The sequence below is a fragment of the Pelobates fuscus genome, chromosome 3 (genome assembly GCF_036172605.1).
Source record: "Pelobates fuscus isolate aPelFus1 chromosome 3, aPelFus1.pri, whole genome shotgun sequence".
In the NCBI taxonomy this organism is placed as follows: Eukaryota; Metazoa; Chordata; class Amphibia; order Anura; family Pelobatidae; genus Pelobates; species Pelobates fuscus.
The window spans coordinates 40,042,897-40,056,359 of record NC_086319.1 but is presented as its reverse complement, the minus strand read 5'-3'; the positions used below and the strand labels follow the sequence as shown (position 1 = coordinate 40,056,359).

Sequence of the window (13,463 nt, the reverse complement as noted above, 5' to 3'; positions counted from 1 at the left end):
TAAGTCTTTAGGCATCTTCAAAACATACCTTGCTAGTGTTGACTTTGTATAGAATATAAAACAATCTTATATTATCCTAAGCTCCTTGTAATTAGACTTTTACACAATGTTGGGTTGTGAAGCAGAAAAGTCTTTGAATTTGCTGTGTCAGCTTTATTTTTATTTTTTTTATTTTGTATTTGCAAATAGGGTTTTCAACAAGAAAATGTGTTAATTCTAGTGCTCAGGATGGCACAGAGAAAAAGGCTGCTTCTGGTGCATCAAATGGAAGAGGCTCAAGAAGAAAGGCTCCACAGACTAGTACCAGAAGGAGATCTACACGAAATAGCAAATCTGAAGATTTGAGTCAACTTCCAAGCTCCCCAAAGTCCAGTAATTCAGATCGTGATACAGGTTGCAATAATAATTCTTCTGCAAGTGTTTCCTCAGCTGGCCATTCTGTAAAACCCCCCACAAAACCAAGAAAAAGGGCGCCTAAAAAAAGATCTCAAACCAGGAAACGTCTTAAATCCACAACACAAACCCAAGAGGAATCTAGTGGAAGCAAGGAAAATTCTGCAGATGAGTCAGAACCAGAACTTGAGAAAAAGCGCAAGGTTTCTGGGGATAGTTTGTTAGAAATGGCAGATTCCGATATTGAGTCCTCTTCTACACATAATGTAGAAAAGATTCCAGAGCACATGGACTCTCAGTCTTCACCTTGTGTCTCTCCGGTTCAAACCCAGTCTGAAGATGAAATGGGACCCGTGACCCCACGTGCACAGACTGCATATAGTTCTGATGAAAAATGCAATTTTCCAGTCTCTCAGGATGAGCAAGAGTCTGATCTAGAGGACTTTGCATATTCTTCAGTTTTAAAAAATGACCATTGTTCCAAGGAGGTAAGATCACCCGCCTCCACGGCCTCTGAAAAACAGTCTGATTCAGAGAATGATCCTTTGCCGAAATCCGTGGTTGTTAAGAGTTCATCAAACTCAGAAGGAGAAGAATCTTCAGATTGTAAAAAGCCAGTGTCTTCTGAGGGAGATGACTCTTCATCTCCTGCGCCTGAGGAGCACCAGCATTCTGATAATCTAGAACCCCCAGACTTCTCACCTGCTTCTTCTCCTGCTTCTGTAAAGCAGCTTGATTCTGACAGAGTAAATTCATCCCCTAAATCTAGTCCTGAATCAAAGGGTTCTGATTCTCCTCCTCTCGATGATGTGATATCTAAGGAGGAGGGCTCAGTTGAATCTTCTCTGGAAGGTTACAAGTCAGAATGCACAGAACCTAATGACTTACCTGACTCAAAGAATGGGCATCTCTCTCCTCATCTTCCTTCCTCAGAAAATGAGGTTATGTCGTCTAAGGATGAGGAAACGCTTTTTCCAGATAAAGGGAAGCTGTCAGATTTGGCAGATTCACCCGCTTCTGTTTGTGAAAATGATGTCCCCAGTTCTGAAATGCAGACAGGGGAAAGAGCTGCTCAAGAGGACTCATGCTTGTCAAATGAAAATAATTTTGTAAGTGAAGAAGCGAATGGGCTATCTGCGAATGTTCAAAATACCGAACTAAAAGAAAGTGTTGAAGGGAAAGAAACCACAATTGTGCCGGAGGAATGCAATAAATGTATCCCTGAAATGCAAAGTGCTACACCTGCACTTCAGCATTCACAGCCAGATGTAATTAACTCTAGTTCGAAAGAGGGATTTCATGATGCTTATAAAAATGAAGTTAAACCATCTGCAATACCTGTGGATGTAATGGGGAATACCAACTCTCAAGCTTCTTTCAGGCTATCTAATATTGATACAGATAGTGGAATTCCCCCTGTTCAAAATAATGAACAGCCAAAGGTCTTCTGTGAAGAAGATAACAATGAATCTGTAGAAATGGAGTGCGAGTCTGATAGTGATGATAATGGTTCAGAAATCGAACAACAAAAAGAAATAAATAAAATAAATTCCTCAGAATCTAGTGCTGAAGTCCATGTGCAAAAAGAGGAGCTGAAACCCCAAACCACTAATGTCCCGCAGGGTGTTGATGAGAAATCAGATGACATGAAATCAAAAGAATCTCGGCCTAGAAGGTCAAGGTTTCATTCTCCATCAACAACATGGTCCCCTCAAAAAACTGATGTAAAAGAGAGACCAAGATCCCACTCCAGAGGTAGAGACTCTCCTGGTAAACGTAGATCTAGATCACGTAGCAGAGATAGAGATGGGAATCGTGATCAAGGAGGTCAGTGGAAAGGGCGAAGCAGAGGAAGATGGCATAGAAGACAATCCAGATCAAAATCTAAAAGTAGGTCTCGATCAAGATCTCCATCACGTAGTATGGGAAGAAATAAATGTCCGCCACCTGATAGAAATGAAGCTGATTGTAGTTCACCCCCATGGAGGGAGAGACGACAATACGACAACTGGAAGAGTCCTAGGGGAAATGAAAGGTACAGAAGGAATGAACAAGAAAAAACTGACAGTTTTAGAAGGGAAAGACATGAAATGAGTAGAGAGTCACCTGAGTCATATCAGGACAATTCAAATCAGAATGATTACCCAGACTGGGTAGTGGAAAAGATGAAATCTGTTGAAACGAGAGGACAAGGATCACACAGATCAAGAGTTTCTCCAAGGGGTTCTCAATGGGACAGTAACAATTATAATGCTGGGGATTCGTGGACTAAAGCTACTAACTTGGATTGGAAATCACCCCGTAGCCGTGGTGGCCGTGGACGTGGAAGAGGTGGCTTCCGTGGTGGATTTGGTTATGGAGACCAAAATGAAAATCGATGGAATAATAGACCGCCCTTCTCAGGAAATTCTAACAGTTCAGGGCATGAGTCTTCACGATTCAACGAACAGAGAAATTACAAGCCTAAATATGAACAAGAGCAATTTGATTCTCCTGCTGATCGCTCTGGTTGGTCTTCTGCATCAAGCTGGGCTGTAAGAAAAACTCTTCCGGCTGATGTGCAAAATTACTATTCCAAAAGAGGAAAGGCCCCTACTGGCTCGCAGCCTGTTTGGCCAAGGCAAGAGGAGACTACGGACCAAGGTTAGTGATGTCCTGTTTTTGTAGTTCTGTAGAACTCCTGTATTTCAGTGACTGACTTGGGACAATTTAAACTTCATGAGTTATAAAACAACGAAAAATATTCCATGTCCTAAATAAAGAGTAGGAAATTGTAAACGTAATGGAAAAGGTATATATTTTAATTACTATAGCTAGATCTAACTGTACATTGGTTTGGGTAAAAGTATAGTGCTAATTCCATTCACCCTCAGTAGTAAATTATGTCGATCCTAAAAGCCCCCCATAATTTGGATTTGTATTCTCACTTGAGTCCTGTTAGTTTTATGTAGCGAACACATTTTTATTTTATTTTTAAATTTATGAATAGCTATAAAAATCTAATACATTTTAAGAAGATTGGCTCTAGCCCGAATTGAAAAGTAAGCATATAGAATATATATATTTTTTTTTATATTTTTTTTTTTTTTTTTTGCAACTAAAATTTGGTAAAATATTGAAATGTTAAAGCTCAGTTTCCATTTTGGTACAGCTTTTACGTTAGATTTCACTCTTGTGGTACTAAGGTTTTATAAATTGGAACACTTGTACCATTTAGTCAGTGGTGCATTACTGACATAGGAAATGCAATGTAAATGCTTTTAAGGGGATTTTTTTTTTCTTCAGCAATGGTAGATGGCTATGGAGCTTGGAGAGTCTCTGTAACACATGGAATAATTGGGGATATATTGCATATCTGTCAAAAGTAAGCTAAATATAAATTTGGAAATATATGTAAATATATATATATATATATTTTTTTATTCAGCTCTCAAAATAGATCAGCCCATCAAAGACCAAGTGAGTCAGCCAACTGAAAGTCCACAGATGCCTGTAAACCTGATGCCTCCTCAAATGAATGTAGTGCAACAGCAAATCAATCCACCTCCAATCCAACCCATGAATATGTTTCCATATTCTGTGAACGTCCCTCCTCCTCCAATGGTGAACATGCAGCATAATCCATATAGCATCCATCCACAGTTACCCATGCATATACATCCAGGGATACCTATTGTCCAGGTTTCTGCTTCTACAAGTGTGTCTCAGGGACTGCCACCTCCACCGCCTCCTCCGCCACCATCCCAACAAGTCAGCTATGTAGCTTCGCAGCAGGAGGGAAAACCACCACAGGTATGGTTTGTGTGTAGGGTTTCTTTTATTTATTTCTGCATACATAAATATACACTGTGGACCTGCATTTTGGTCAGCCAAGCAAACTAAGAGATGAATTGATCTGAAAGATGCAACATTCTCACATAACTAGTGATTTGTCTGCAAACATGTAAGTGGGACTCTTTTGCTGGAGACTGCATTCTGAATCAGAATTTGAAAAAGCTGTATTGTGGTGTGTGTATCTATATCTCTCACTCACACTGTGCGTAAATATCATGCACAAACTGTTGACCTCACTTCAAAGTAATAATGACCATAACAAAAGGAGTGTTAAGGCACTGTTATCAAACAGAAAAAAATAGAGTGCTGGTATAAATATAGAGAGAGAGAACCTATCCACACATATAACTCAGTGCAGTATTGTATAGTAACAAAGAAGATGGATAAAAATGAAAAAAATTCACTCACAAACGCTGAGCCACCTAAATAGGCCCAGTCTATAAGGGCACAATGGGATAGGTACTTCAAAGTATGCTTCATTACAGCTGCTTCACCATATTCCTCCCAGACTCCTACCCTCATGTATTATTTATTCTATAGATTTAATGCTAGCCAAAACTTTAGCAGCCCCCATTCATTAATATACTCATTATTATTATTATTACTAGAGCCTCCACCTACTGCCAGTGTTTATTTCCCAGTCTATTACATTAGGTCTGCCCCACCACTAACTGCTCACTATTTAATGTACATGACCCTATTGTGTGGTGTAGAGTGGGCATGGATGTTTTAAACCTCCCTTTTACCAATGTTGGGATCATCAATATTGTTTGTAAAGTATTATTCAAACAGATTTATCAACTCATGATAAGCTTGTTAATGTGGGCATTTGATCCACTAGACTGGCAATAACTGTTTTTGGCTGTAATGTACTCATGGCCCAATACAGTCCCATCTAAACAATGTAACCCTTTCTGAAATTACATAGTTACACATCTGAAAAGAGACATGCGTCCATCAAGTTCAGCCTTTCTCACATTTGATTTTGGCTGTTGATCCAAACGAAGGCAAAAAACCCAGTCTGAGGTGCTTCCAATTGTGAAACAAACCAGGAAAAAATCCTCCTTGACCCCAGAATGGCAGTCGGATATCTCCTTGTTCAAGAAGCTATTACCCCACTAATAAAAATTTGTATATCCCTGTATCTTATGCTTTTGCATGTATTTATCAAATTGCTGTTTAAACATCTGTATAGTCTCTAATAAAACCACCTCTTCAGGCAGAAAATACCACATCCTTATTACTGTAAAAATAACTTCCCTTTGCCTTGAACTAAATCTTCCAGTCTAGATGCTTCACCTCTTGTCCTATTTATGAATAGATTTACAGACAATGGTTTGTATTGGCCCAGAGTATAATTGTATAAATGCCATCATATCCCCTCTGAGGTGCTGTTTTTCCAAACTAAAGAGATTTAAAATTGTTAACTTCTCCATCTAAAATGCTCCATTCCTTTGATCAATTTTGAAGCCCGCCACTGCACTTTTTCTACTGCCATAATATCCTTCTTTAGAGCAGATGTCCAAAAATGCACAGCACATTTAAGGTGTGGTCTTACCAGTGATTTATAAACTGGCAAAAGTATATTTTCATCCCAAGAATGAATGCCCCTTGACATTGCATATCCTTGGTACTTTTATTTTCTATCGTAATTCCCAAATCCTTCTCATTTGTTATCCCTAATTCAGTACAATTTAGGATGTAAGTTGCCTGTACATTCTTTACCCCAAAGTGCATAGCCTTGCACTTTTCCACATTAAATTTCATTTGAGTCCCCAATCTATGTAAATCCCTCTGCAGGAAAGTAATATCCTGCTCAAATTGTATTATTTTACAGCTTCTGTGTCCTCTGCAAACACTGAAACATGGCTTTTGATGCCTATTTCAAAATAATTCATAAATATGTTAAATAGAAGCGGTCCCAAAACAGAACCCTGAGGTACACCACTTACCGCTTGAAAATTTACCATTTGACTGTTCTATTTTTAACCCATTGTTCTACCCAAGTACAAGAATTTTCATCTAGACCAATTTATTTAAGTTGTAACGCTAACCTATTATGAGGAACAGTTTCCAACACCTTGTCAAAATCCTAGTAGACCACATCCACTGCAAAACCTTGATCTATACTTCTAACTTCTTTGTAGAATGCAATTACCGTAGGTATTTTGACATGACCTATGTTTCTTAAAACCATGCTGGTTATTGCTAATACATTGCTCCATCCAATAAATTCCTGAATATTATCCATTAATAACACTTTGATTGCTTTCCCAGCCACAGAAGTTAAGCTCACATATTATAATCATATATGTGATGTATAATAATGTATAATTTCCAGGCAAAGATTTTGAACCCCTTTTTGAATGTAGGAACCAATAGAATAGTATGGAACAAGACAGCCTCTCCAGCAATTACAAGACATTGCATCCTCTCCAGCAATTACAAGACATTGCAGCCTCTCCAGCAATTACAAGACATTGCATCCTCTCCAGCAATTAAAGCTCACAAGCTTGATCTGTGCAAGAAAGACATGCTCTTGTACTGTGGTGATCTAACCTAGTTGGCAAGCTAGACGGCTATGGCAGTAAAATCAAATTGTTATACTAGGTGTCAGTGTGAGGTACACCTTTGCACCAAGAGTTATTGGACATGCTGTGATAAGATATATTTTTCTGCAACCCATTACAGTGAAAGAAAGGATACTGTTTGTCTTTTGATGGTTGTGTGCCAGATGTATATGATTGCACAATAATCATGTGGATATCATGGGTGAGGTGCGCTTTGAGGTCATTACTTCACCTTGTCTTTCATTTGTCTGCTGTATAAAAGTACTTACATTAAGGACTAAACCATATTTTGTTACGTAACCAGTGTCCATATAAGTACAATATCCAGACATGGCACCTAGAATTTATTTTCTGGGTGCTGGGAAGTTTTACTGTGTATTTAAAGTATGTAACAATACCCTAATATAATGTAACATAAGCCTTACTTTAATATTAGTGAATTGAGTGACATATGATGCACACTAATCTTCCCAACTCTTTAAAACAGGGTAATCCCGGTGCTTCTCATGTAAGTAATAACTTCATTGCACCAGTTTTGCCTGCTCCAACAGCAGCATTGGTAGCTGGAACAGCAATGGGACCAAACTCTGGTAGTGTAGCATCTTCAACTCTCAGCAAAGCGCCTCATACATCAATAAAACCTCCTGCACGAAAGGAAATTATTACAGTGGAAGCAACTGCAGATAGCTCGAAGAAAGAAAAGGTATACTTTCTTTTAGCCTTGTTGCATGTCTCATTTTTTTTTTTTTTTTAGTTTTGTTTTTCACTTGAAATTCCCATGCCATAAAACAAAGGAGGTTTTTATTCTCTAAATTGTGGGTAATTTGATGTTTTTGGTTTTGTTTAATGGTTTTTATTTTATTTATTTTTTTGACGACGGTGATGGTTTTGGACAAAAAGTTACATGTCCCTCAGCAATTTCCAACTCTTCTGTTTTGGCCTAAATGTTCCCTTGTCAGTTCTTCACTTATTCCAAGATGTTACTAACCCACAGATGATGTATAAAAGAAGTTATGGCCCCAACTTCTGACTGGGCTGAGCTTGCCAGGAATGTGGCTATCAACTGTCTGAGGTTGACAACATTAAACCCAATGTCACCATATCATGTTATCACCATCTGAGGTGCCTTGAGAATTAACTTAATGGTCTCAATGGAAAATTATATCAGCTGGTAAATAGAATTTCTGTCCTTTTTGTATTTACTTATGTACTGAAAATTTCTTTGTTTGATTTATAGAAAATGCAAATACAAGAGAGAGCAGCGCATGAAGTGAAAATGGCCATAAAACAATATTACCAAAACAAAGATATTACAAAGGACGAGTATAAGGAGATTGTAAAGAAAGCAGTAGATAAGGTGAGCAATTGCAGTGAATCTCTATTAGAATATGTAATGCATAGTAAAATACATTTCCCTTCCTATAAGTCAAATCTAATTTAAACCTTTTCTTCCACCACCTTACATGTATGCTAGAATTGGCCCATAAAGACCTACTTAACCCCTTGAGGACTGAGCCAAATGTACACGTTGTGATCAAAACAAACCTGGAATTTAAATGTCTGTTCAACCGTAATTCACCTTTCATATTAAGTGCACCCACACTTAATATATATCATTGGCTATGAAACCTTATTTAATATTAATAAAATGGGAGAAAATAAGATTTTAACTGCGACTGTCATAATACGGTTTCCTTTTACTGCAATAAAATACAATATTTGTATTCAGCAAAGTATCACGTGTAAAACAGTACCCCCTATAAACAGGTTTTATGGTGATCTGGGAAGTTACAGGGTCAAATATACCATGTTACAATTTTAGGGTTTTTTTTTCACATTGAAATTCGCCAGATTGGTTACGTAGCCCAGTAATGAGAATTTCCCCCATGATGGCATACCATTTGCAATAGTAGACAACCTAATGTATTGCAAATGTGGTATGTTCAGTCTTTTTTAGTAGGCACTTGGTCACAAACACTGGCCAAAAATGGCATTCAAATTTAGTTTTTTGCATTTTTCACACACAAATATTAACACTAACTTTGGCAAGTGTTTGTGACCAAGTGGCTACTAAAAAAGACTAAACATACCCCATTTGCAATACCTTGGGTTGTCTACTATTGCAAATGGTATGCCAGCATGGGGGTAATTTTCATTCGTGGGCTTCCATACGGTCTCAAAGGCAACGTAACCAATCTGGCGAATTTCAATGAGAAAAACCTGAAAGGCAAGGCTTATATTTGACTTTGTAACTTTTGAAAACACCATAAACACTGTATATGAGGGGTACTGTTTGTGATGAGGCCAATCTCGCCACTGTGCATTGGAGGAGCCTGGTTGCCTGCCTGCTGCCTTTTGACTATGGACCGGCATTTAAATACTTTATTTTTCTATGCAGAAAGGTCTATTCATGTATATCTCTATCTATCTCTCTCTAGCTAGGAGTGTAAACCTATTCGTATGTTTTTTCCTATTCGGCTGTTTACAGCATTCATATGTTTGAGAGCATTCATATGCTTCTCCAGTTCGGTGGATTGGTGTTTACAGTAGCTGTGCCTGTGTCTCTGGAAGGGGAAGATCTACTAAACGGCTGTTAACCCCTTTTATGCCTGGGGGTGCCGTTACACTGTTATACTCGGGAGACTTCGCTGAATACAAATATTAGTGTTTCAAAACCGTAAAACGTATCACAACAATTATATTGTCAGTGTGTCATTTGTGTGTGAGAAATGCAAAAAAGTCACTTTCACTGACGATATCATCGTTGTAATACATGTCACTGTTTTGAAACACTAATATTTGTATTCAGCGAAGTCTTCCAAGTAAAACAGTACCCCCCATGTACATGTTTTATGGTGTCTTGAAAAGTTACAGGGTTAAATATAATGCTAGCAAATTAAATTCCCTGGACTTTCTGCCTGGGTAGCCGGGCACGTCCTGCAAATTTTAATTAATAAAATGACCTAATTATGTAAAATATACACACACTGCATTCACTAATCAAATACTCTCACTGCACACACATATATTCTTGAAAACATAAATTCTGACTGGCATGTATATTTTGTGCATTTACCTTAATAATAAAAATAATACAAATTCTACACAAATCTACTGCCAACTGAAACAGGCTTATTTTTTATTTATTTTTTAACGGTAAATGTACTGAATACATCAGGCTATCTGCCTTAACCCCTTAAGGACACATGACATGTCTGACACGTCATAATTCCCTTTTATTCCAGAAGTTTGGTCCTTAAGGGGTTAAAGTTCAGATTATCGGTATCCACTCTAAAAAAAATAAAAAAAAAATTCAATATTGGTCGATTGTGTGTTTAGTGATGTATGTGTATACTTATGGATATAGATGTGTGTATATATTTTTTTTATTTATTTCGTTCTACGTGTATTTTTGATATCCATATCGATTATCAAAATACAGTTGGAACGAATTTACGCATATATTTTTTTATATATATATATATATATATATTCAATTTCATTCTATGTGTATTTTGAGAATATATATATTATTAAAATACCCTATTTTAAACTAAACCTCACGCTCCCCCTCCCTTGATGCTGGGTCAGGCTCCGCACCGACGTTGGCGGGGGAGGCCTAATGCACATGCATGGATTTTAGGATTTCCCCAAAGGAAAACATTAAACTGACGCTGGAGGTCCTCATGCAGAGCCACCGATATCACTGTGGGCAAACTTAGCGCTGCAATGTAAACTGCAGTTTCTCTGGAACTGCAATGTTATTTACATTGCAGCACTAAGTGCAAAAGGGACTCAGCACCCAGACCACTTCAATTAGCTGAAGTGGTCTGGGTGCCTGCAGTGTCCTTTTATTTACCTTTTCTCTGCATGAAGCAGTACTGCGGCATATTTATTTGCTTGGATTTCATTCTGAACTTCTGCAGAGTTACTATAACTTGCATCCCTTCTTTCATTTTGATTTCTAAAGCAATGTGTGTTTCCATGGAAGAAGAGCGTGGCTCTGAGCATGTTGTGTACACTAGTTATGGTTTAGAATCTGCATTCCCAGAAATCCCATTGTTTTCCATGCAAATGCCATGAAGCACTGTATTTGAACATTTATTGTCCACACTTGCCATATGTGATATTCGACAGGTTTATAAACACAATCTTGGCTACTTTGGAAATAAGATGAGTGATACTTTATAGCCACATAATCTAATGCTTCTTATCCCAGCTAATATTTCCATGACTGCTAAAAAAAAAATTAGTGACGTAGACGTCCACAATTAAAATGGGCATCTTAAAGTCAGTGTGTATGAATCGCACCAGTCTTTTGAAAGATGCCCAACACGAGGTACAGACCTTTCACAAACTCAAAACGTCGTAGTGAAACTGTACGTGCGATGGTGAGGTTTCTAGCGCTTGGTTTGGGAAGTCCCAGCTGCCATACCCAGATCTAACAGTCTCTTCTATCTGGCAGTAACTAGGTATACTCTTTCCTGTCATAGTGAAACCGCTTATAGTCATGGATGGGTTAAAACATTGGATGTGGGCGTTATTTTAATGTATTGGTTGTAGAACGGTTTAAATAAATATGTAAAATCCTATATGCTATACAAAATATAGGAAATGCATTGAATTCTAAACACAACCTGCGTGGAAACAAGTCTATTTAAATATAAATTTTAAAAATCTGTGTATTTTATAAAAAACAACTATTGGTGACACAAAGATAAAGGTGCAGTCTTCATCCTTGACAAAAAGTTTGTATTTGTAATATTTATTCACTGAAGAATGTGAACACTTTAAAATATATATTCATTAAAAATTTAAATTTTTATTTTTTTTTTTTAAATATAGGTTTGCCATAGTAAAAGTGGAGAAGTTGATTCGGCTAAAGTAGCTAATCTCATAAAAGCATACGTGGACAAGTACAAACACTCTAGAAAAAAAGGGTCGGAGGAAAAACTTTGAGGAATAAATCTTCACTGGAACATATGGACAAAGGACTGCTTATGTAATTGTCAAAGTGCAATTTCTGTGTGTCTCAGAATCGTTCACAGCTGTGATTGGAATCAGGTTTTGATAATTTTTGATGTAGTATTTAATTCCATTTAGAGATCTTTAATTTTTCTTCCGCCCCTTCCCCTCCCTCCACACCCTCTCCCAAAACAGGCTTAAATGAAATTTTTTTGTTTTTGTTTTTACTAGAAAAAGTATGGATATGTACAGCATTTTGACTTAATCAGTTGTGTGTAAAATTAGAGATGTTTATCTCAATACTTGGTTTTCAGCCAGGTACTGTATGTACAGTACATGTAATCTGTTGGGTAAAACTTCTGATCATAGGAATCACTCTGTGTTTTTCCTTTAATTGTAGTGACCTGTTTTCCTTGACTCCTTTGTAGTTTAACTGGACACACTGTTTCAGTGTACACAATGAGTGTCTGTATCTTGATAGAGATCCTGTTTAGAAAACAAACTTTCAGAAGTACAGTATGCTACTGCAAACTGTGTCCTACAAATATATATTTTTTTAAGATGGACACCAACTATGGCAACACCAAATAAATATTATGCTGCTTGTTTGGGCTGTGTCTTGAATTTGTATTTTTTTTTATATATTTTTTTTTTTAAACGGTAGATGTGTAACATATCAATGTTATGGTAATAAATCCAAATGTCTACACTGGTTTGCATAAATTGCCTTGTGTGCCTTCCGAAGCACATTTCTTTAGATGTAGACATTGAGGTTAGTGTACTGTAAGCTGTTAAGAGAGCCACAGCAAATAATTCATTTGTCTAACTCCTAAAGGCCAACAGTAATTCAACTTTAAACGAAAACCTAGTATTTGTGCTCTGTATTTCTTAAACGATAACTTTTACTACTTAAGTGTTTGTTTGTGGGTGTATGGTTTTTTTGTTTTGTTTTGTTTTTAGGACAGATTTGGGTTTTCTTTTGATACTCTGTATATAGAATGGGAAAAGAAGCTGGGGAAACAAGTTCTGCATTTATTTCAGATCACGCACACACTTTCTTTTTTTGTTTTCATAGTCCATTTTACACCTGTGTCCCACTAGTCTAAAGAATAAACAAAATAGCGAGGATGGCGCTAAATGTAACAGTGGTACAACTAAATCACCCATGATTCATGGCAAAAGATACCAAATATGCAACAAAGTGAAAGTTCACACAAAGTGTAAGGGTACGGTTACAAAATGTTCGCCTTTTATAGTCTGGAACCAGTAAGACTGCATTCTGTGCTTGCAATATTTTTTTAATTTTTATTTTTTTGATCATGCATAGAATGTAAACATAAACTATGATTACAAACAAGCATTAAATAACAGAATACATTTTGTATAATTTATTTACCTGTGCAGATTTTGTCTTAGTATTAGAGTATGTAGGGTAAGGGGGGAAGTGTGGGGTGGGGGGGGGGGGGGGTGTAGTAATTGAGGTTAGTGTACTGTAAAAAGAGCCACAGCAAATTCTTAGGTTTGTTTAACCCGTCAAGGACTAAGACAATTGTTCAAACAAATACAAAACCTGTATTTCTTTATTGATCGTTTTTTGTTTTGTGTGTTTTTTTTTGTTTTTTTTTCTCATTAAGTGCAAATCTACATTTTTTATTTTTAGGACAGATTGGGCTTTGTTTTGATACTTTGTATTCATAACAC

At 37.1% G+C, this 13,463-nt stretch overlaps 1 protein-coding gene across 2 annotated transcripts in view; it reads left to right on the top strand.

The window, feature by feature from the left end:
* Positions 1–12,370, top strand: part of SCAF11 (SR-related CTD associated factor 11) — a 32,994-nt gene extending 20,624 nt beyond the window's left edge. The window contains exons 11-15 of one of the 2 annotated variants that reach the window (XM_063446948.1): positions 190–3,036; positions 3,821–4,185; positions 7,285–7,500; positions 8,035–8,154; positions 11,643–12,370. In XM_063446948.1, coding sequence (XP_063303018.1) covers positions 190–3,036; positions 3,821–4,185; positions 7,285–7,500; positions 8,035–8,154; positions 11,643–11,756 — 3,662 coding nt within the window. In that variant the 3' untranslated portion in view covers positions 11,757–12,370. The remainder of the gene's footprint in view (positions 1–189; positions 3,037–3,820; positions 4,186–7,284; positions 7,501–8,034; positions 8,155–11,642) is intronic. The other variant, XM_063446949.1, reaches the window with a different exon arrangement.
* The last annotated feature ends 1,093 nt before the right edge of the window (positions 12,371–13,463 follow it).